Source organism: Botrytis cinerea, chromosome 14 (genome assembly GCF_000143535.2).
Source record: "Botrytis cinerea B05.10 chromosome 14, complete sequence".
NCBI classification, from domain to species: domain Eukaryota; kingdom Fungi; phylum Ascomycota; class Leotiomycetes; order Helotiales; family Sclerotiniaceae; genus Botrytis; species Botrytis cinerea.
Window position 1 is genome coordinate 1,855,098 of NC_037323.1, and position 18,939 is coordinate 1,874,036.

At 43.7% G+C, this 18,939-nt stretch overlaps 10 protein-coding genes across 13 annotated transcripts; 5 read left to right on the forward strand and 5 right to left on the reverse strand.

Moving 5' to 3' along the window:
* Position 1: 1 nt before the first annotated feature.
* Positions 2-1,231, reverse strand: BCIN_14g04810 (hypothetical protein). Of its 2 annotated transcripts, none has more exons than XM_024697267.1 (3): positions 1,086-1,231; positions 850-953; positions 2-734 (listed from the first exon to the last, which is right to left on the reverse strand). In XM_024697267.1, exons 1-3 carry the CDS (start codon positions 1,122-1,124, stop codon positions 281-283), a joined length of 597 nt encoding a protein of 198 aa, XP_024553082.1. In that variant the 5' UTR covers positions 1,125-1,231; the 3' UTR covers positions 2-280. The 2 variants fall into 2 exon arrangements, with proteins under 2 accessions (XP_024553082.1, XP_024553083.1); XM_024697268.1 differs by having other exon boundaries at positions 1,023-1,231.
* Positions 1,232-1,288: 57 nt separating this feature from the next.
* BCIN_14g04820 (hypothetical protein) lies at positions 1,289-3,765 on the forward strand. The gene has a single exon (XM_024697269.1). The coding sequence runs from the start codon at positions 1,336-1,338 to the stop codon at positions 3,490-3,492; it is 2,157 nt and encodes a 718-aa protein (XP_024553084.1). The 5' UTR covers positions 1,289-1,335; the 3' UTR covers positions 3,493-3,765.
* Positions 3,766-3,951: 186 nt separating this feature from the next.
* On the reverse strand, positions 3,952-4,867 carry BCIN_14g04830 (hypothetical protein). Its single transcript, XM_001545526.2, has one exon. It carries the CDS (start codon positions 4,351-4,353, stop codon positions 4,033-4,035), a length of 321 nt encoding a protein of 106 aa, XP_001545576.1. The 5' UTR covers positions 4,354-4,867; the 3' UTR covers positions 3,952-4,032.
* A 155-nt stretch (positions 4,868-5,022) lies between these two features.
* Positions 5,023-7,584, forward strand: BCIN_14g04840 (hypothetical protein). 2 transcript variants are annotated; one of them, XM_024697270.1, is made up of 2 exons: positions 5,023-5,179; positions 5,229-7,584. In XM_024697270.1, the coding sequence occupies exons 1-2, from the start codon at positions 5,131-5,133 to the stop codon at positions 7,475-7,477; spliced, it is 2,298 nt and encodes a 765-aa protein (XP_024553086.1). In that variant the 5' UTR covers positions 5,023-5,130; the 3' UTR covers positions 7,478-7,584. The 2 variants fall into 2 exon arrangements, with proteins under 2 accessions (XP_024553086.1, XP_024553085.1); XM_024697271.1 differs by having other exon boundaries at positions 5,235-7,584.
* Positions 7,585-7,595: 11 nt separating this feature from the next.
* On the reverse strand, positions 7,596-8,677 carry BCIN_14g04850 (hypothetical protein). Its single transcript, XM_001545528.2, has 2 exons — positions 8,273-8,677; positions 7,596-8,179 (listed from the first exon to the last, which is right to left on the reverse strand). Exons 1-2 carry the CDS (start codon positions 8,574-8,576, stop codon positions 7,809-7,811), a joined length of 675 nt encoding a protein of 224 aa, XP_001545578.1. The 5' UTR covers positions 8,577-8,677; the 3' UTR covers positions 7,596-7,808.
* Positions 8,678-8,788: 111 nt separating this feature from the next.
* Bcqcr8 lies at positions 8,789-9,957 on the reverse strand. The gene is made up of 4 exons (XM_001545529.2): positions 9,825-9,957; positions 9,658-9,683; positions 9,270-9,447; positions 8,789-9,210 (listed from the first exon to the last, which is right to left on the reverse strand). The coding sequence occupies exons 1-4, from the start codon at positions 9,881-9,883 to the stop codon at positions 9,156-9,158; spliced, it is 318 nt and encodes a 105-aa protein (XP_001545579.1). The 5' UTR covers positions 9,884-9,957; the 3' UTR covers positions 8,789-9,155.
* A 124-nt stretch (positions 9,958-10,081) lies between these two features.
* Positions 10,082-11,367, forward strand: Bcphb1. Its single transcript, XM_001545530.2, has 2 exons — positions 10,082-10,483; positions 10,534-11,367. The coding sequence occupies exons 1-2, from the start codon at positions 10,163-10,165 to the stop codon at positions 11,047-11,049; spliced, it is 837 nt and encodes a 278-aa protein (XP_001545580.1). The 5' UTR covers positions 10,082-10,162; the 3' UTR covers positions 11,050-11,367.
* A 785-nt stretch (positions 11,368-12,152) lies between these two features.
* BCIN_14g04880 (hypothetical protein) lies at positions 12,153-14,347 on the forward strand. The gene is made up of 5 exons (XM_024697272.1): positions 12,153-12,929; positions 12,988-13,137; positions 13,190-13,860; positions 13,948-13,979; positions 14,010-14,347. Exons 1-5 carry the CDS (start codon positions 12,369-12,371, stop codon positions 14,276-14,278), a joined length of 1,683 nt encoding a protein of 560 aa, XP_024553087.1. The 5' UTR covers positions 12,153-12,368; the 3' UTR covers positions 14,279-14,347.
* Positions 14,348-15,311: 964 nt separating this feature from the next.
* On the forward strand, positions 15,312-16,433 carry BCIN_14g04890 (hypothetical protein). Its single transcript, XM_024697273.1, has one exon. The coding sequence runs from the start codon at positions 15,559-15,561 to the stop codon at positions 16,246-16,248; it is 690 nt and encodes a 229-aa protein (XP_024553088.1). The 5' UTR covers positions 15,312-15,558; the 3' UTR covers positions 16,249-16,433.
* A 144-nt stretch (positions 16,434-16,577) lies between these two features.
* Positions 16,578-18,708, reverse strand: Bcdmats2. Of its 2 annotated transcripts, XM_024697275.1 has the most exons (3): positions 18,484-18,708; positions 18,105-18,322; positions 16,578-17,915 (listed from the first exon to the last, which is right to left on the reverse strand). In XM_024697275.1, exons 1-3 carry the CDS (start codon positions 18,574-18,576, stop codon positions 16,745-16,747), a joined length of 1,482 nt encoding a protein of 493 aa, XP_024553090.1. In that variant the 5' UTR covers positions 18,577-18,708; the 3' UTR covers positions 16,578-16,744. The 2 variants fall into 2 exon arrangements, with proteins under 2 accessions (XP_024553090.1, XP_024553089.1); XM_024697274.1 differs by having other exon boundaries at positions 18,105-18,708.
* Between the last annotated feature and the right edge of the window lie 231 nt (positions 18,709-18,939).

Sequence of the window (18,939 nt, forward strand, 5' to 3'; positions counted from 1 at the left end):
ATATCTCTTCGTTTATGATCATTCATATATCACTTCTCTCGTCCCTTATTTGCGTGACTATTGCTATGACCATACTTTCCCGTAAACAGTCATGTATCAAATACCTTGATGTACTTGTTTCTAGCCATTTTGATTTTCATTTTTCCCATCATGTGAGTATTCCTCCTCAACGCCTGGTATATATACAACATATTCTACACCCATGTCCATTCCTTCTCGTAATTCCCCCCATTTTCTCTACATCTCGTGATCCTCTCTCGTCGTTATCTCGCCCCCTTCTCTAATTATCGGCAGAAGCAGCAGCCACCTCACCTCTCGCCTGATCCAAAATCGCCTTCTCAGCCCGAATCTTTTCGTTAACAGCCGCACTCAATAACGAATCCTGTTGACTCTTCAATTTCATCGCCGCCAAATCCTTCAACTTTTGTTTCTCTTCTGCGGTGGGTAAAACTTTCTTGGCCTTTGTCAGTTCCATCAGATCAAAGAGGATGGCGTTGTCGTCGCGGTGCTTGCATTCGATGGTTTTAGTGTAGGCTGTGGGAGCGGCTGGGGTAGAAGGTGCAGCGGGGTTGGAGGCGGTGCTGTTTATGGGGGGTGGGGAGGAGGCGTGGGAGGCGTCGGTGAAGTGGATGGTTAGGGTTGCGGGAAGGGAAGTGTCATTGCTGCGGTTGACGGTCATGGGAACAGCGGGGTTGTGGTATTTGAGGCGGGGGAGGCAGTTGCGCCAGAATTTCCTGGGAAGAATGAGGGTTAGCTTCTGGGGTTGATATCTAGGGAGAGGGGGGTGAAGGAGTGGGGATAAAGAAGGCACGTAGATAGGAAGTAGATGGAGGGGAAGAGAATATGTACTTTGGCCCGAGATGTCCATTCAGTCCAGCAGCAAAGTCCATGTGTATCCTGGTAACTTCTGGTGGGAGAATCGCTGCGCCAGGTCCTAATCTTATGCCGAGTAACTGCGCAGAAGTAGGAAAGTCAATTTCGAATCTTCAAATAATGAATACCATTTCTGGGGAAATCTTTACCTTCTATATGGCGAATTCTGTTAGCATCTGCGACCATTGCGAGAGAAGTGTGCGGTTACTTACAGAGTTAAGCTTGGCCATCCGTTTCAGTAAGTTAACCATCTTGAATATGTGAAGGTCGATACAATAAATGAAATATACTGTATGAGATCGTGGGGTGAGGTTCGGAGGAAGCTTGACTTGTGAATATATTTCTGAGGTTTTGAGACTAGGATTTTGATCCCCTGTCGATAAAAAGTTCCGACCTCCGACCAAATTTATTTTTTGGTGGGATGGATGAACATCCAGCGAATCCACGATTGATTTTATTGCAATGCGCCGTTCAATAATTGAAATGCCACTTTCTAATTATGGAAGACTTGCCCTGAGATTCTCAAAGCAGGCGGAATGCGCAGTTGCTGAGATACCTACTTTTCTTTGTCCTTTACTTGCGCGAAATCTGCAGTCCCCGAAGCTGGTACATAATCAACCGCGAAAGAGTGTTAGGATACAGCGAAGATATGTCCAGTCGCAAGCTCAATCCCAGGACCAAGATACTCCGAAGTCTTCTTCTATTGCTTCAGGACAGGCTGTAGCAAGACTACCTTCGCAATGCGCCGGATGCGGTGCATTATCACAGACGACTGTCGAAGATGAAGCGGGTTATTATTCGTTGACAAGGAGATCAGTCAAGGACTTTCTGGGAACTTCACACTCGGCGAAAAATACGAAAGCCACGGCAGAAGATGAGATAGTTCAAAAGGCCCTGGAAAATGTCGATAGTACGATTCTCGAGACTTTGGGAATGGAAAAACCTTCGTCCATAACTACATCCATAGAACAGCCAGTATGCGATCGTTGTCACAATCTCAAAAATCACCAAACGGGTGTTTCGATTTATCATCCTTCTGTACGAGCACTTCAACAAACGATCGACGAATCCCCTTACAAATACAATCATATATACCATGTCATAGATGCCGCTGATTTTCCTATGTCTTTCATACCCGCTCTGACTAAAACATTAAATCTGACGCCTCAGCGATCCCACAATCGTCGTTCGAGAACAGGAAAATTCTACGGTGATAGGAAGACGGAAGTCGATTTTGTTATTACCCGGTCCGATCTTTTAGCTCCAACGAAAACGCTGGTTGATGGGATGATGCCGTATCTAACGAGTGTATTGAGGGATGCTTTAGGGAGGGCAGGGAAAGGGGTTCGCTTGGGAAATGTTAGATGTGTTAGTGCGGAAAGAGGATGGTGGACAAAGAAGTTGAAGGAGGACGTTTTTGAAAGGGGAGGGGGCAATTGGATGGTCGGAAAGGTTAATGTGGGAAAGAGTCGGCTTTTCCATGAGATCTTTCCGAAGGGGAGGGGAGGGAATGAGGTGATTGTTGGACAACCTCTTCCAGTGGGCGCCCTAGAGGATATAAGAGAGACGAAGCAGACCACTATCGAAGAACCTCCGTCGATAGATGCAAATATTGATGACAACATTACGCGTGAGGCTACCTTGCCTATGGGGACCTTCAGAGCGATGGGGGTAGACTCGGAAAAGGCGGGCAAGGAATTGCCAGAGAATGAACTGCCCAATGACGAATCGAATGACAGAATGTCACTTCTTCCCCCGGCACAACAGGAAACAGCTTATCCGTCAATGCCACTCGTGTCATCCCTTCCTGGCACTACCGCATCACCAATTCGAGTGCCGTTTGGCAACGGAAAAGGAGAACTGATCGATCTTCCCGGAATATCACGAGGTGAACTTGAGCTTCATGTTCAGCCAGAATATCGAAATTCTTTAGTAATGAAATCTCGGATAAAACCAGAACAGAAAGTGATGAAGCCTGGCCAGTCATTAGTGCTAGGCGGTGGTCTCATTCGGATCACACCCACAGATCCAGATGTCATTATGATGGCTTATGCTTTCACGTCAATAAAACCTGATGCACATCTAACGTCTACTGATAAGGCCATTCTTATGCAAAGTAAAGGTAGAGAGCCATTTATTGATAACATTACAGTTGCTGGGAGTGAAGAGAAGATCGCTTCGGCTGGTATTTTCCCTTTGAAATGGGATGTCACGAAGGCGCGTTTGAAGTCAAGTACCACCGTATTGACTGATAAAGGTAAAGTGGACGAACTCCCGTTTCAGATTCTTTCTACAGATATTTTGATCGAGGGGTGTGGATGGGTTGAGCTAGTCGCCCAGGTTAGCAAAAGACGTCTCATGAAGACAGATGCAGCCAAAAATAATATTGTAAACGACACAACCTGGGAATGGGGAGATGAGGAGAAAGCAGCGGACGAAAAAGCATGGCCATCAGTAGAAGTATTTACTCCTGAGGGAAAATTCATCGCTGCTAGAAGACCTATGAATGCATGGATGCTCAATGCTAAGCCGCAGACGAAAACTAAAGCTAGACCGAGACGTAGCATGAAAGGGTTTGAAAAATCGAGAAAAACTAGAGCGAGGGCAGCAGGAGCTTGAGGAATATAGGATGAGCATAACAGGCGTCAATGTTAAAATACCGCTCACAATATAGTCAATGGAAAATAACCACTGTACGTGCTTTCTCGATTGGGGTGCTTAATAGTCTGAACCAGAAAACATGATGTGGTTCTCATGTTTGAGGTCAATTATGTATCGTGAACGGATTTAGTGTTCTATAAGAGGACTCGTCATTTCGACGAATTTGAATACCTTAAATAGATACAAGCAGAGAAATACATTTTCATGGACCTCAATCCACTCTCCTGAACACCCATTCTCAATTAAATTATATGAGAAGTATATGAGGAAAGAACATGTCATCCAGGTGCATTCTTATCTTACGTCTCTTTCCTCTTTTCATGCAGATTTTGATACCCGCACCTGCTTCGTCCAGAGAATCCTATCATTCATCGGCATAGAAAAAAGGAAAGAACTATAAATATCCGTTTGTTTAAATACCCATCTCTTCCTCTCGTCCTCTTCTTTTTCTTTCTTCTCTACATCATACAAACATACCATATATGAACAGCGCATAACTTAGATACATATAATAATCTTTTTGGATCTACATCTCAGCGATTCCTCACTCACTCGCTCACCAGCACCACGTCGTTTCAATATCCGTGCCTTGCTTCGTACAAATCTTTCGATTGGTATCTGTCGGTCTGCTTGACTACCTCTGTACTTCTTGTTCTTGGGTCCCTCCTCTCCTGTTGCAGAGTGTTCAGATACATTCAGACGCATCCAGGCGCCTAGAAAAATCTCGCCAAACAAGACTCCTGATCGACTGCGACCATGGCGCTCGCCAACGATGATCCTGACAATGCTACCTCTGATAGCGAGAGCGTTCCTTCGCATAATTCTCCTCAGCTTCCTGCTGCTGGATCCGAAAGCCCCCCAGGCTTAGTGGAAGACATTGCGGCATATGATCTTGGTGTTCATCATACTTGTAGAGTTGGGAGTCAGTACTTGTTTCGTTGTTCAATTGGCTTTAGAGGCGTAGTCGCTAGTCGGTATTTGTAGATATCACATCGTGCCCTCCACTTTCTCGTAAAGTATCCAGGAGTCATAAACCAGAAAAAAAAATATCCCAAAGGTTGTAACTCCCCTGTGGATGGTTGCCCACTCTCATGGAAACTCTTGGATGAGGCTAAGAAGAGGAAAGCAAACTGTGAGGCTTGTTTAAGGGGGGTTATGAAAATCAAAGGTGATTGGGTACAAGATAGTTGTTGGAAGAAAGGGGTTTAATTCCTTCAAAGAAATTGAAGCACCAAAAACATTTTGTCAGACATTAAACAATTGTTTGAAGATAGCGAACATTCACTCAAGAAAAAGTTTGCATCAAGCGAAACAATTAATTATTATACACATCTTTATTAACACAGTCTATGATTGTGATTATGTTGTAAGAGCTTGAACTTAAACAATCACAGTTACGTGTGCCGGAACAATTCATCAATCTGATCCAGTATTTAAACCGCTCTCTCTTTGTGCCAACACCCATTCCTACACTTTACAAATACTCACGCAAATCACTTTACAAAACACATTTCAAATCCCTTTCAAGCTCTTGTTTTTTTTTTAGCTTATCCATACAAACCATACAACTTTTTTCCTTCCAGAAACTTGGTAAGTATGGAGGAAAACAATTCTACTACAGATCAGAACTCCTTTTCGACTCTCGGTAAGCACTTAACCCTGTCTCTAAGCCCTTTTCGTGACACTTTTGACAGGTCCAGTCGAAGGAGAGTCCCTCAACATGTCATGGCTCAATCATATATTTATCGAAAGGCTATTTCTCAATACAGATTATCCAGAGTTCAAATACAATGTTGATAAAGCACTGGAGCGTGGTCTTATTTCTTCACTAAGCGTTGCTAGCCATATCACTGCCATTTTTGGTCAGCAGGAAGAATATCAACTTGGTAAAGTGCTAGAATACCAGACGGTAACTTCTTCAACGGCTTTGAGATGGTTGTTGATTTCGTATGGATCGTCTTCAACACGGAAATTCTTCGTGAATATGTGTATGGATGTCGCGAAGGAGGTTGATGGACTAATGAAAACAGAACCGGGACGAAGTGTCTACGTGCGAGATGACCAACTCCATGCTCAACAGATCACGGCAAAGGAATGGATCGAAAAAGTAAAGAAATATGCGGGAGTGTTGAACTATTGGTTGCGAATCGCTGAAGAGCAACTTAAATTCGATCAGCGCTGGGGCACATCCAAGAAGTGGGTTTTGCATGGAGACGGTTGGGGACACTTGGAAAATATTTGGGCAACAGGGGTTATGGAGAGATTGGCGACAAATCTCCAGGAGGCAAAGTCGAAGATTGCGATGAAGTTGATGGAGGCTGGACAAAATCCCGACTATAGTCTACAATATGTCAATTTGTTGCGAGATGCAGGCGTCGCAGATGGCGGAGAACCAGAGAGATTGGTATTCTGGCCTCAGACCGGCAGACTAGAATGGGTTTGTCCAACGCAAGAGCCAACAATTTCGAAGGTGGCAGGAGAGAAAATTCAACTGAGTGCAGGTCTTTTTTTAGATGGCATTTCGCGACGATGTCAGGTCGCTGCTGTCCAAGAAACTGCTCCTCACTTAGAGCCGAAAAGCCTTCCAATTGAACAAGATACGCTTGATCAGCATCCTGGTCCTCGAATACTTATAAACGGAATTTCCGATCATCAGGATGTTTCTTCTCAAGGACTCCCTGATTGCTATGCTACTACAGGCTCAGAAGCTGCTTCTCAAACAAGAGTTGGAATTCCTCCTGTGGGACAAGATACGGCACAAGTACTTCCAGGTCTGCCTTCTAATGACCGGACTAGTGAGAATATCGCACCTCGAGTCAAGACAAACATGTTTGCTACTGACTGGGAAGATACCACTCCAGTAGTACCAGGCAAATCTACAACATGGTATTGGGGCCGAGAACCACGTCCAATTGGTCATGACAACGTTCCCTATGAATTAGGAGATTCTAGATTCTGGTATTCTGCAAGAAAGTCGTCCGATACACCTAATGCAATTGAGCCTGGCGTAACAACACCTCTTTCGTCTCTTCCGGGAACTAAGACCGAGAAAAATGAGTCGGCTTCTTGGTTTGGAGGGCTTGGCTGCGATGTAAACACACTTCCAGGCACCAAGGCTGATGTCACTAAGAAAGAAGACACAGGAGGCACCAATTCTGGTCATATCACTAGTAATAATCGACCATATATTCATATTGATTTGGCTGACCTAGGAGAGAGATTGGCAATTTTGGACGCTGCAGAACTGGGAGCAATGCATGAAAGAAAACAGCAAGAAAATCGAAGCTTAGCAGAACAGACACTGTTGGATCTACCAAGAAGAGACACACAACTTTTGAAAGAACTTCAGCATTCTGTAAAGATAAAGGAGAACCTGCTGGAAAAGCTAGACAGTGATACACCAATAGCTTCGAAAATGGATGCGGTAGGAATATTCCTTGACGCGGTAGAAGTAGAGACTGAGAAGGTACAAGGATGGACAGAGGACCTGAGACAAGCCGAGGCGGAAATTGATCGTGGTTATGATGGAGATTGGGAGGAGGAATTGCAAAGCGAGGAAGCGCATAAAAACAAGGAAGCAATGTTGAGAAAAAGTGCAGAATACCCATCATCATCACAAGGAGAGAACCATACACAGATGATCGAAGGATCCTCAACAAGATTGCTTGCAAAGGGAGAGAGTATTGAGAACGAAAAGCAAGAGGCTGAGGCAAATGTGCATGAGGAGGCAGAGAAGACAGATGCAGGCGAAGTGATGGAACCCGCGGTAGCTCAAGCTGTCGGACGATTATCATTGGGAGATTGGAATGATGGCAGCGTGGCTGGCTCAGACACCCGTGTCTATGATGGTATCGATCCAAGTTCGTCAGTCGAGGATAAAACTACCAAGGCAGACTATACAGCAGAAGAACACGACGTTCTCTCGCCACTCACGGGTAACTGATCGAGAGCAAGGACGGAGATAGAGAACTAAATTGGACGGTTTCGAGCGCGCTGAGTATCGCACATTAGTACGTACTGTAGATAATATGAAGCTGCGGGACTTTAGCAAAATAAACAGATGATAGCACCCAAATTTCTTCATGCATATATTCTACACAAAGGTTGAATTAAAATTGAACGTTTTCTTTATTCCTAGCCCTATCCATACTCACAAACGCCATTGTAATGTCCAAGCACGGTAAGACATGCTCTTAATATGATACAGCCGAAAAGTGTATCTGTAGCCAACCCATAAGTAGAAAGTTTTTTGTTTTTCTCCAACACCATTCTTTTTAGACTCTAACATTCCTGCCCTCCTTCTCCACAACCTTGACCAAATCCTTGTAGACTTCCTTGAACTCTTCCTCGCCCTCGATCTTCTCGGCCTTCTTTGCGCCCGATCTCGCCTCGGTAACCATTACCACACTTGTAGGTCTCTTTGTGTTACCTGCTGCTCCCAATTCGGCTCTGCTGGTAACGAAGATGTATGGCACGTTGTGGTCTTCGCACAAGATTGGAATGTGGGAAATGACATCCATTGGCGAAATGTCAGCAGCAAGGATGACGACACCTGGGAAAACGGTATTGCTGGCACCTTGAGGAGATTTGCGTAGAGCTTTGACGACTTCCTTAACACCACGCTTGAGAGTCTTGTTTTTGGCAGCTACGAACGACAGTCAGCATTTTTCATCGCAAAAATGCGTCCACAATGAGGACTGCACAACAATTGAAAAAAGAGAAGGGCGACTTGATTTACCTTTCTTGACACTCTTGAGCACCTTCTTTGCGACCTTTTCATCGGCCAATGGGTTTGCGAACGGAACCAAAGCTCCTACTGGTTTGATTTCGGCAGCTGCACCTTCCTTATCCTCCTCAATCACAATGTCCATGACCTCAACATCCTCTGGCTCCTTGGTAACTTCGGCAATGGCAGCAGCTACATTGTCTTCACTGAGCTTGACCTTCTTGTCCTTCTTGGAAGATTTCTTAACACCATCGGTTTCACTTCTCTTCTCCTTCTTCTCCTTCTTGTCGCGCTTCTCGGATTTATCTTTGCCCATTTTGGATATCCTAAACTTTTACTTTGGAAAGAATATTTAATGTACAAGACAAAATTGTTGGTGGTGTTAATTGGACAAATTTGTTGTTTTGCGATGAAATCAGAGCTTGAGGGTTCAGAACTTTTTTACAAAATGTTCGGCGGGTCAATTCGCACTAAACTAGATCGGGAGCTGCTATAAAAACTCTCAAAAACTCGCAAAAAGCTGTAACTTGGGCACGTCTGGTGAAATGGAATTGCTTAAAAGATGTTATAATAGTATCAAAGGTTTGGCCAGCATGAAAGACTTCACGGATGTGTGGGTTTTGAGTAATATCATGTCTTCCTGTATTATCGGCCTCATTCATGTCCAAATCACCATATCATAATGCTTTCACAAATAGCAAAAGTCACACCCTAATAACTTGCGTAGAAACACTCTTTTAGAAACCATGATGCATTGCAAAATCCCAGTCTAATACTTTACACCCCAATTTCTTCCTCGAATCTCGCATAGCCACCAAACTTCTTCGGTTTGGAGGATCAGGAAAGGTTCAACACCAAATACCGCTTAGCATGCTGGTCATGTACTTTCCAAGCTCTATTCCTCGCCACCAAACTCCAATCTTCCCGGCTTGGAGTTCAAGTATTCGTTTCTACCAAAGCTAGTTAGAACGCAATGCACTTTGGCGAGATCGCAGACAATAAGACAAACCTCTCAATAGCCCATTCCATGGCAGTGTATGCGATAATGAATGGTGGTGCAACATAAAGGACTTGGCCACGGAATCGTCTCCAGGTGTTGAAGATAGCTGCGTTCAAGGCGCCGGCGAGAGGACGTTGTCGGTTGGCACTGAGTGCATATGATGCGACACCCTTCTGGGGTTGGGAGCCTGTATATCCCACATCAGTCCACTGTTCCTCCTCGTTGCTCGATACCGCCTGATTAATCTCGTATTGTCGGCGCTTGCACAATCCCCTCCCCATCCTCTTCTACTCATTAAATCCTCCATCTAGCATCTCGCGAGGTTCGTGTGCGTCGAGTGATTTTTGCGGGGATTTCAGAATGCCGAGTACTGGTAGGAAATGCTCTTCAAACTCACCCAAGTTACCCCAGCCACCAAGGTATCTGTAGAGTAACACACACATTAGCATGCCAAACATCTTGTAAACCATAGCCTTCCCACACTCATATAATTGTCTGGCCACCCGTGAAGACCCGTGAAGATTCTTCCTCCTTCGCAAGAGGAATCTTGTGGGAAATACTCACTTTCCGTACTTTCCAACCTCTCCGTCACCACCAGATCTAAGGATTGAAGTAGGTCTCATTTTGAATGATGTGCGAAGTGTCAACAGTTTCAATTGTCAGGTATTATTCGTAAAAGCAGAAGTTCTATTAATCCGAATAGAAGTCGGGCAATCGGATTATAATCGCCAAGCATTCATCCGACACCCCTGCCATGTTCACCAATCATCACTAGCGCGAGATTCCTCCAAAAATGTCAAGCTGCAGTGAGCCTCCCCTCCGCACTGAGCTTCTAGATATCCCGCCTTCGAAAAGTATCTCCCGCACATCTCCATTTCCACCACCCATAGATCACTTTCAAGATGGCACAGTCTCTAAATAACCTCTACAAGTTCATCGTTCCTTTGGGAATTGCAACTGCGGCTGTTCAGTCCTCTATATATGATGTGAAGGGTGGCTCTCGAGCAGTTATTTTCGATCGTTTATCCGGAGTCAAGGAGACAGTCGTCAATGAGGGTACACATTTTTTGATTCCTTGGTTACAAAGAAGCATCATCTACGATGTACGCACGAAACCCAGAAACATTTCAACGACCACTGGAAGTAAGGATTTGCAAATGGTCAGCTTGACACTGAGAGTTCTACATAGACCTGAGGTCCAACAGCTGCCCAAGATCTACCAGGTTTGTCGCCTCTTTCCGTGTTAAGTCGCTGGTATACTAACCCGCAGTAGAACCTGGGACAAGATTATGATGAGAGAGTTCTGCCCTCTATCGGAAACGAAGTCCTTAAATCCATCGTCGCTCAGTTTGATGCTGCTGAACTTATTACCCAGCGTGAAGCCGTCAGCAACCGCATTCGATCAGATCTCCTCAAGCGTGCCCAAGAATTCAATATTGCGCTCGAAGATGTCTCAATCACCCATATGACATTTGGTAAAGAATTCACTCGCGCTGTCGAACAAAAGCAGATTGCTCAACAAGATGCCGAAAGGGCGAGATTCATTGTTGAGAAGGCAGAGCAAGAAAGACAGGCCAACGTCATCCGTGCAGAGGGTGAAGCAGAGAGTGCAGATACTATTAGCAAGGCTGTTGCGAAGGCAGGAGATGGTCTGATTATGATTAGAAGAATTGAGGCTAGCAGGGAGATTGCACAGACCTTGGCAAGCAATCCTAATGTCACTTACTTACCCGGCGGTGGTGAGGGTGGCAAAGAAGGTGGTGGAAAGTTTTTGCTTGGCTTGAGATGATTATGACAATTGGGATCAAAATGGAATGGAATGAAACCAAAAAGCGGAAATGGGTCTTCTGTGTACTACTAGGAATTAGGAAAATATAATATCCCCTCTGAGCAGGAAAAAGTGCACTACGTTCTGCTTTATATGTGGTATATTCCCTTCATTATTTCCTACTTAAACATGGGCTTATTTCATTCTATTCGTTCAATGAGAGGTCATGAGATTAAGTGCCGGTATAGTTGCCTCCCTCAAAGCATAAATAGGGTCGGTTTGCTTGCACCTTTCTAGCGTCAAATACAATTCATAGACAGTTCTAGTTGTTTTCTTACATCATACTCTCATCCCAACTTTCTGAGTGGTTCCATCCCCATCCACACCCCTTCTCACTTCTCGTCCCGCTCATAGTGTAGCATGAATGAACTTCGTCGTGGATGATGACCCATTCGGACCTCGTCCCGTATTACATCTAAAGGAAGGTAAATGGATAGTTCCTATATTACAGGTCTACGCCAAACAGAGATCTCTTCTGCCAGCTTTCGTATTTTAAGTATCATTAACGTATTCCTGCTTGCTCAACCCGACTGACTTACACACCTGCTGCCTCTGTTGTGTTGAATTAGTTTACATCGAAATATTCAAATATGCAAGACACTGAAGAGTAAGACTTACATGAATAATCTGGCAGTTTATGCTTGGTCAACACCGCCCAGTGCCACACTTCTTTTTCTGCATCTCAAGACTATTAACAAGATCATTTCATACAGCAATGGAACATGGTCCGTTATTCAAGATTATCAATACAAACAGATAGTGATGTTCTCTGGGTTTTTGTTGATTTAGAAATGCGTACTCCAGCCGAATTCCTCTCCCACCGTTTTCATATCTATACATCGCATTTGCACGGCATGCACAAAACAACTCAGTCACCTAAAACATTTAATGCTAATTGTAAGGTTTTGCACGGAAACCAACACTTACACACACAATATGTTATCTGTGGGGCACGTATTCATAATTGTTGTTGGACCTCTGTTGGAATTTCCTAGCAACTTCGGCACGTCAAAATGTACATCTATTTCTACATTATTCTCGAATATTATGCATTTCCAACTTAAGCACCACAATTGCGTCGGCTGGTCATGAATCACTCTCATCCTCCTCAACTACATCTGAATTTTGTAGCCGTCTAGGTCTCTATGACGATTTGACTTGTTCGCAGCGAATTTAGATGATATTATCGATTGTCCAAGTGAAAACTGGCCTAGGCACGAATATCAACAAAAGCTAACCTTACACACGTTCTAAATCCGGGTTGGTGGCCTATCCAGATCATGCAGTGTGCTACATCAGGTCAAGCTGCTGGAATAGTATATATTTTGCTTTATATCATCCTCCATTTCTTCGTTCTGAACGGTAGTTTCCCCTCCTTGCTTCTCTTAAGCATATCTGCGTTCACATTCGATTCCTTCTTAAATCTCATGATCATCCACCCCATAACGAGCGCTCTACTGTATACTGTTTGTATCAGTCTTATTGTATATTTTCGTCGAAGATGGAATTCTTGTCGTGCTTTTAGGGTAGCTGCTAAGCAGTATGGCTGTAAAAAGGTTCAGAAATACCCTCATCAGGATTTAATATGGGGCACCGACTTGATGAAGAAGAGAGTGAAGGCTGTTGGTGAAGGTCGCCAAATGACCTTGTTCATGGAACACTTCAACAAGATCGGAAAAGCCTTCGAGGAAAATTTCTTTGGCACCAGAGTTATCAATACCATAGAAGTTCGCAGCATACAGCAAGTTTGCGCTCTTTCTTCTGGGGATTATGGAAAGCCAGCGCAAAACTTCTTCAAGGAATTTCTAGGTGACGGAGTCCTCTCTCTAGATAGTAAAGCGGTACGTTCGCCTGTACTTAACATGTTCATTGCGAACAGACGCTAATTGAATTAACTAGTGGAAACATTCCAGGGACATTGTAAAACATATCTTTTCGAGAGCTGAAGTCTCCGATATGGACACCCTCAGTTTCCACGTCGATAGATTTCTTGATCTTATCCCAAGTGATGGGAGCGCAATCGATCTCCAAGAGCCACTACATAATTTGGTAAGGACAACCTTTGAGTTGACCAATAGAGTATTAACATGCCACGGTTCATTTTCTTGATCTCTCAACTGAGTTTCTCTTTGGGCAATCCATTGATGCACAACTTCCCGATGACCCAAATAATTCGAAAGGATTACTGAAAGCCTTCAATGGCGCCCTTGCAGGCGTTGGGAAAAGGCGGTCAGCTGGAAAGCTTCAATTTATCTACTCCTTCGACAGAAGCTGGAAGAGGGGTACTGGGAGGGTTTACTCGTATGTTGATGCACATGTCAAACGAGTGCTTGACAAGGAGCCTGCCGAGGAAAAAGTTACCAGTAGTGGAAATGCAGTACGTCGACATATTCTCCTAAATGAATTGGTCCAGCAAATCAAGGATCCTCTTCAACTCTGCTATCAGATTATGAATGTATTCATGCCTGGACGAGACACAACTTTTGTACTCATAGCGAATTGTTTGTTCCATCTTGCAAGAAATCCCGAGATATGGGCCCAACTTCGAGCTGAAAGTATTGGGTTCGGTAGCCAACCTCTCACTTTTGAGTCTTTAAAATCACTACATTCTTTTAGAAATGTTCTTCAAGAAAACACTTCGTCTTCAAGGTCCTGCAGGTCGTTCTCAACTTCTAGCGCTCAGAAACACGATTCTTCCAGTAGGCGGTGGCCCGGACGGCCAGTCCCTTATACTTGTAGAGCAGGGAGATGTGGTTGCTTTAAATATATGGGGTCCGAATCACGATAAAGACATTTGTGAGTATTGCTTGGTCCTTAATTTATTCACTGCGTGTGTCATCTTTTTCTAATCAGTCAGAGATTCATTTACTTCTTATTATCACCTATGATGGAGACAGCTACTGGCATTTCAATACGCACAGGGGGAAATGACGTTGATGAATTCAAGCCACAGCGATTGAACGATAAAAGAATGGTTTGGGAGTTCACTCCCTTTCTGGGTGGTCCTCGCATCTGTCCTGCCCAACAACAGGTACTTACGCAATCTGTATATCTGCTCGTCAGAATGACAAGAAGTTTTGCTAGTATTGAGAATAGAGATACTGTTTTGGAGTATGTCGAGATGGTAAGAATGACCACGGAGAGCCGCAACGGGGTTAAAGTTGCACTGTTCAGTTCAAAGGGGGAATAAATTCGACTGTCACTCTTGATACGTTTTTACAACAAATGTAATTTATAGATACAATATTCACAAGTATTAACCCTGCTATTTCTAAGGTTATGACACAGTCAAGTGATGACTTTACAACTCTGGAACAAAAAGTCATCGAGTTTATAACATCCTTCCTTTCTGTTGGTGCGAGAAGGATACGGAAGACGTAGCACCCACGAATTGCGTAGGTCCTGTATGTCTAATTGTATTCTATATAAAGAGCTAGCTACGTATTGAAAGTAGTAAGTCTTATATAGACTTACTAAAAGAGCTAGTCTCTTTCGCATTCGCTTAGGGCTTTACTACATTAGCTGTATTACAGTGGTAATTGAATTGAAGTCATCACTTCGTTCACACACTTTCGAAGTAAACATTTCTGGAAAGAACGCAATTAGAATAATTACGTTTAGTCTTCTGAGACAAGGCAGATGCACGATCTTAACTTTCGCCTGCCTAGTAAGCAGTTAATAGGTGAACAGAGCACACTAGGATAGAAATCTGAATCTTTGATATATAGCGAAAATTAGAAGCAATCATAACATATCGAAAGCCAGTTGATCTGGCTACATTCTAGGCACAGATTCCATGAATATATGTATATCACACAGGAAATAATTGACCATGAAATGTAGAAGCACCTGAAATCATGGGACATGATTCGACATTTACAATCCCCATGTGCGCAGCCTTTCTATATTTTGAAGCCGGTAGATTTAGTACTAATTTTAATTTACTCACTGAATCAGCCTCTCGGTTGGTCAATTCAAGCGAGAAGGTGAGCATTGCTGCTTACTCTACGCCATTTACAAGGTAAAATTTCAGGAAAATGCTTCGGTTCTCTCACGTGACATAAATGAAAAAGTATCTTTCTCTCAGTCACGGAGATTTCATGTTGGATCATGAAAACTAGAGAAAGAGAAACCTAGAAAATTCAAACAGGTCTTGATTACATCAAAAGTGGGAGATAAGAATACATAGGCATCCAAGCAACGTAGGTTTCGTCTCATTTCTCGGCTATACCTTTCGACCGCCATTCTCCACCGAGTATCACTAAGGATTGAATCTTGGCAATCGAATCTTGAATATATATATTCCCTTGATTATCACATCTTCAAGTCGAATTGATCAACTTCCTCTTTATCATTCATTTTACCAAACTCCAACCAAAGCTAGTATAACGAGTTCTTTTGGTAAATTACATCACGTGGTATTAATAGACCATCCCGCGCTATTATCGTCTATAAACTCCAATCTTCAAAATGAAGGTTGTTCTATCGGGCAGTACAGGGTACATTGGGGGTGAAGTTCTTTCCCAATGTCTGAATCATCCGTCCATAACTTCTGTTGTTCTTCTCACTCGTCGGAATTCCGAAGCCTTGGCCGAAAATCCCAAAGTCAAAGTAATCATTCTCAACGATTTCACCTCGTATGACGAATCTACTGCCAACGAATTGAAAACTGCTGATGCCGCAATCTGGTGTTTGGGCACATATAATGGCGACAAGAGAGTCGATATTGAATTTCCCCTCACGTTTATCGATTGCATAAAGGCACGGCCTCTTGGGTCGTCGCAATTTCGATATGTTCAGCTCGGCGGGGCCTTCACCGAACCACCTTCAGAAGAAGGTCAGAAAGAACGGTCCCTGTGGTACTTTGCCAATGGACGGCGAATCAGAGGTGCAGCAGAGGCAAGGGTCTTGGAAACTTCAGAGGGTAGCATTCAGAGTGCATTCAAGGTTTATCTTGTCAAGCCAGGAGCGGTGCTACCTAAAAATGCGACTATACTCCAGTGCGTTTTTGGTAGCTCATTGTCGGTTGGAATTACTGAGCTGGCCGCCACGATGGTCGATCTAGCGGTACATGGAAATGACCAACAGGTGTTGCGGAACAACGATATTTATCACTACCACCCTATGGGTCTTGACAGGCGAACACAACAGCACCATTGATACCCCATCCACCTCGAACAAGTACATGTGATCAATCGTACCTGCCTACTTTATTAGCCTCGTTCTTCAAAAGATATCTGGTTTTTGTTTCTAAAATCGAGTACAGAGCATGAGCACCTTCTAATACCCTTTGTGATTTAACTTTTCTTCCTATATAGTAAACAAAATATCATGTTACCTGAATTAGTACTTCAGAAATTGTGCTCACTATTTGGTATACAACGTGCGGCGAAGGAGTCGATCACGGTATGATACAATCACGAACACATAGCAGTTGGAGAAGAAGCAGACATCGATCAGTAATCTGGAATAGATAAACGTAAGCTCTTTAGAGGATTCTCTAATTTGAAGGATCTATCTAATTTCTCTACTCCAGGTAAAGTAAGTAATAATCTAGCGCATGCGATCACCAATCACATGTCGCATGTCCTTATATCAAGAATCCGGTCGTCATGAAATCCTGTCAATATCGATCAACCCTCCACCCCACCAATTATCAATTTACTAACAAAAGATCTCTAATCTCCAAAGGGATGCAAGGATTAAAGTAGGTCGTGAGGCTTAAACTTTCCTTCTCCAATGCACAAGATATGTACGATTGGACACCAGAAGAGGTCTCAAGCTGATGGAGAGGTGCCAATTGCTTTAATGCTTTCATGTAGTCGGCCGCATAAGTTCCTCGCCCATAAAGCTCAAGGTATTTGGTGAGTCCTTTAGCAACTTTCATGTCTGACTGTCCATAGTGCTTGGTTGGTATGTATAGCTTGACGTCTGGAAGCGCGTTTGCTTGGTGAATTTCGAAATGGTAGCACATGCCACTGGTGCCATGCTCTCGTAGGGGTAGATCCTCCGATGTTGAAAATCCAATTGGAAGGTCAAAGGTTAAGCGCCAAAGATCCTTGAGTTCCTGAAAGTTCTTCTCGAATCCTGCTCGTTTCCCCCCCATGCTAAGAATATCTACAACAGAATCGAAGCTAGCTCTAGGTGTACGAACATATATCTTCAATCGACATTCTGAAGATATCATGCAATCGGTTGAGACTATGAAAGGAGTAGACAATTGTCTTCCATTCTCGTTATCATTGAAAAACGACAACAATTGATCTAGCGTGGTCCATTCATGCTTATCTTTATGTCCGAGGCTTCGAATGGCTGCTATGATTTTTTCGTGGGCTCGATTGTCAGTTCCTCTCGACTTTGCCCATCCTGGTGGCATGAAGTAAGCCTTGATGGGAGAATCGCTCTTGGGGTCGCCTTTGAGAAATTGAAAGGCAAGAAACATTGACGAACTGCCCACATCGGCCAGATCTGCTGCTTGGATATGATCCTTAGCTCCAGTGACATCTACGTCTCCAAATATAGCACGAGACACTTGATGAAACCAAGTCAAGTCTACTTTGGGGTTTACGGAGTCTAGCTCGCGAAGAATTTCTCCGGTGGCGACCTGGTTGAGAGGATCCTGTGTTGTTCCGGTGAGCGGACCAATTGCCTCAATAACCAGTCTGAGATCAGGCTTCGACATGTTTCCGTTCGACAACAATTTTCCAGTGTCCCATTTCCAACTGTATTCGATTGGCTTAAAGTCGTCTTGCATGAAGGACTTCCATTTATATGGTGACCCGCCAGCGAGGGAAGACGATGTTGGGCGAGGACCAAGGCGCGGTACACTGCAGGGCCAAGGAGTTAGATTCACCTATCAAGAACTAGGGTTTGAAGACAAATGGGTGAAGGGAGGCATTGGTGCTGTTTGGGGAGGATTAGAGAGTACATGGGATGTAACACAATCATTTTCAATTAACATTGGGGATCAGAGGTGAGTAGTGAGAACAAACATCCGAACGAAAGATTGAACTTACAGAACATGATAGTGGAATAGCAAGCCCTCGTACTGCTGAGCGACACTGTATCCAGCATGAAAAAGTAGGGCACCAAGTTGAGGACCGGTTGACTGCCACCAAAAGTCGCAATCATCATTTCGTCGAGGAAGCCACTTGGATGTGCTCTCCCAAACAGCAGAGGCTAGTTCTGAATCAGGCACAGCCAACTTATCAATAGCTAGGCCATTGATATTCTCCTAGCATACAGTTAGCTTATGCTATGTGAGTTTTGATGAGAAAGATTGAGATGGTAACTTGGAACTCAAGACCAAGGTTAATCAATCATGCTGGCAAAGGGAGGTTTTTCGACTGAAATTTAGAGCGGAATGAGAGATGAAGGGTGCGGGCAGTAACTTACTTCTATGGATGTTTCATCAGGCATGTCATTTTGTAACTTGGAGAAGGATGCCATTGTTTCTTTTCGATGAGAATTATACTTTGCAAAAGACATTCAAGTTGAAAGTAAGAAGGAACATGTGAAGAATATATTAGGTCTAGGAGAACAAAGAGGTAAGCTATATATATGCAAGATACCTCGCTTACCAGCAAGGCTTGTTGTATTGCAATTTTGAATGGGAAATAACAATAATTCACTTAATGTACCAAGAACGCCCAAGAGCACGCTCCGCCTTCAAGCATTCGCTGTGCATGAGTGATTGGAAGCTTGTGTCGAGATATTGACCGCGGATTGGTGATCACGAGCGTTCACTTTATACTGTGCCACAATCCTTCAATATCACAAATTGTACTTTACTAATCACTGCAAATCAAACATTAGAACTATTCGACCCCTATCTTCTCAAACAATCCTTCA

What these genes read in the sequence shown, in the direction of transcription:
- BCIN_14g04810 (XM_024697267.1), bottom strand. Translation starts at nt 1,124, where the DNA reads ATGGTTAACTTACTGAAACGGATGGCCAAGCTTAACTCT. An exon ending in GGATGGCCAAGCTTAACTCT is followed by an intron (nt 954 to 1,085) that starts GTAAGTAACCGC and finishes ACTTCTGCGCAG; the next exon opens with TTACTCGGCATAAGATTAGG. An exon ending in AATGGACATCTCGGGCCAAA is followed by an intron (nt 735 to 849) that starts GTACATATTCTC and finishes CATTCTTCCCAG; the next exon opens with GAAATTCTGGCGCAACTGCC.
- BCIN_14g04820 (XM_024697269.1), top strand. Translation starts at nt 1,336, where the DNA reads ATGCGCCGTTCAATAATTGAAATGCCACTTTCTAATTATGGAAGACTT.
- BCIN_14g04830 (XM_001545526.2), bottom strand. Translation starts at nt 4,353, where the DNA reads ATGCGAAGGAACGCTCTCGCTATCAGAGGTAGCATTGTCAGGATCATC.
- BCIN_14g04840 (XM_024697270.1), top strand. Translation starts at nt 5,131, where the DNA reads ATGGAGGAAAACAATTCTACTACAGATCAGAACTCCTTTTCGACTCTC. An exon ending in GAACTCCTTTTCGACTCTCG is followed by an intron (nt 5,180 to 5,228) that starts GTAAGCACTTAA and finishes CACTTTTGACAG; the next exon opens with GTCCAGTCGAAGGAGAGTCC.
- BCIN_14g04850 (XM_001545528.2), bottom strand. Translation starts at nt 8,576, where the DNA reads ATGGGCAAAGATAAATCCGAGAAGCGCGACAAGAAGGAGAAGAAGGAG. An exon ending in GCTCAAGAGTGTCAAGAAAG is followed by an intron (nt 8,180 to 8,272) that starts GTAAATCAAGTC and finishes TGTCGTTCGTAG; the next exon opens with CTGCCAAAAACAAGACTCTC.
- Bcqcr8 (XM_001545529.2), bottom strand. Translation starts at nt 9,883, where the DNA reads ATGAGACCTACTTCAATCCTTAGATCTGGTGGTGACGGAGAGGTTGGA. An exon ending in GAGGTTGGAAAGTACGGAAA is followed by an intron (nt 9,684 to 9,824) that starts GTGAGTATTTCC and finishes GTTACTCTACAG; the next exon opens with ATACCTTGGTGGCTGGGGTA. An exon ending in TGGTGGCTGGGGTAACTTGG is followed by an intron (nt 9,448 to 9,657) that starts GTGAGTTTGAAG and finishes TGGGATATACAG; the next exon opens with GCTCCCAACCCCAGAAGGGT.
- Bcphb1 (XM_001545530.2), top strand. Translation starts at nt 10,163, where the DNA reads ATGGCACAGTCTCTAAATAACCTCTACAAGTTCATCGTTCCTTTGGGA. An exon ending in AGCTGCCCAAGATCTACCAG is followed by an intron (nt 10,484 to 10,533) that starts GTTTGTCGCCTC and finishes AACCCGCAGTAG; the next exon opens with AACCTGGGACAAGATTATGA.
- BCIN_14g04880 (XM_024697272.1), top strand. Translation starts at nt 12,369, where the DNA reads ATGCAGTGTGCTACATCAGGTCAAGCTGCTGGAATAGTATATATTTTG. An exon ending in TCTCTCTAGATAGTAAAGCG is followed by an intron (nt 12,930 to 12,987) that starts GTACGTTCGCCT and finishes TGAATTAACTAG; the next exon opens with TGGAAACATTCCAGGGACAT. An exon ending in AAGAGCCACTACATAATTTG is followed by an intron (nt 13,138 to 13,189) that starts GTAAGGACAACC and finishes GCCACGGTTCAT; the next exon opens with TTTCTTGATCTCTCAACTGA.
- BCIN_14g04890 (XM_024697273.1), top strand. Translation starts at nt 15,559, where the DNA reads ATGAAGGTTGTTCTATCGGGCAGTACAGGGTACATTGGGGGTGAAGTT.
- Bcdmats2 (XM_024697275.1), bottom strand. Translation starts at nt 18,576, where the DNA reads ATGTCTTTTGCAAAGTATAATTCTCATCGAAAAGAAACAATGGCATCC. An exon ending in CTGATGAAACATCCATAGAA is followed by an intron (nt 18,323 to 18,483) that starts GTAAGTTACTGC and finishes ACTGTATGCTAG; the next exon opens with GAGAATATCAATGGCCTAGC. An exon ending in CTATTCCACTATCATGTTCT is followed by an intron (nt 17,916 to 18,104) that starts GTAAGTTCAATC and finishes TTGGCCCTGCAG; the next exon opens with TGTACCGCGCCTTGGTCCTC.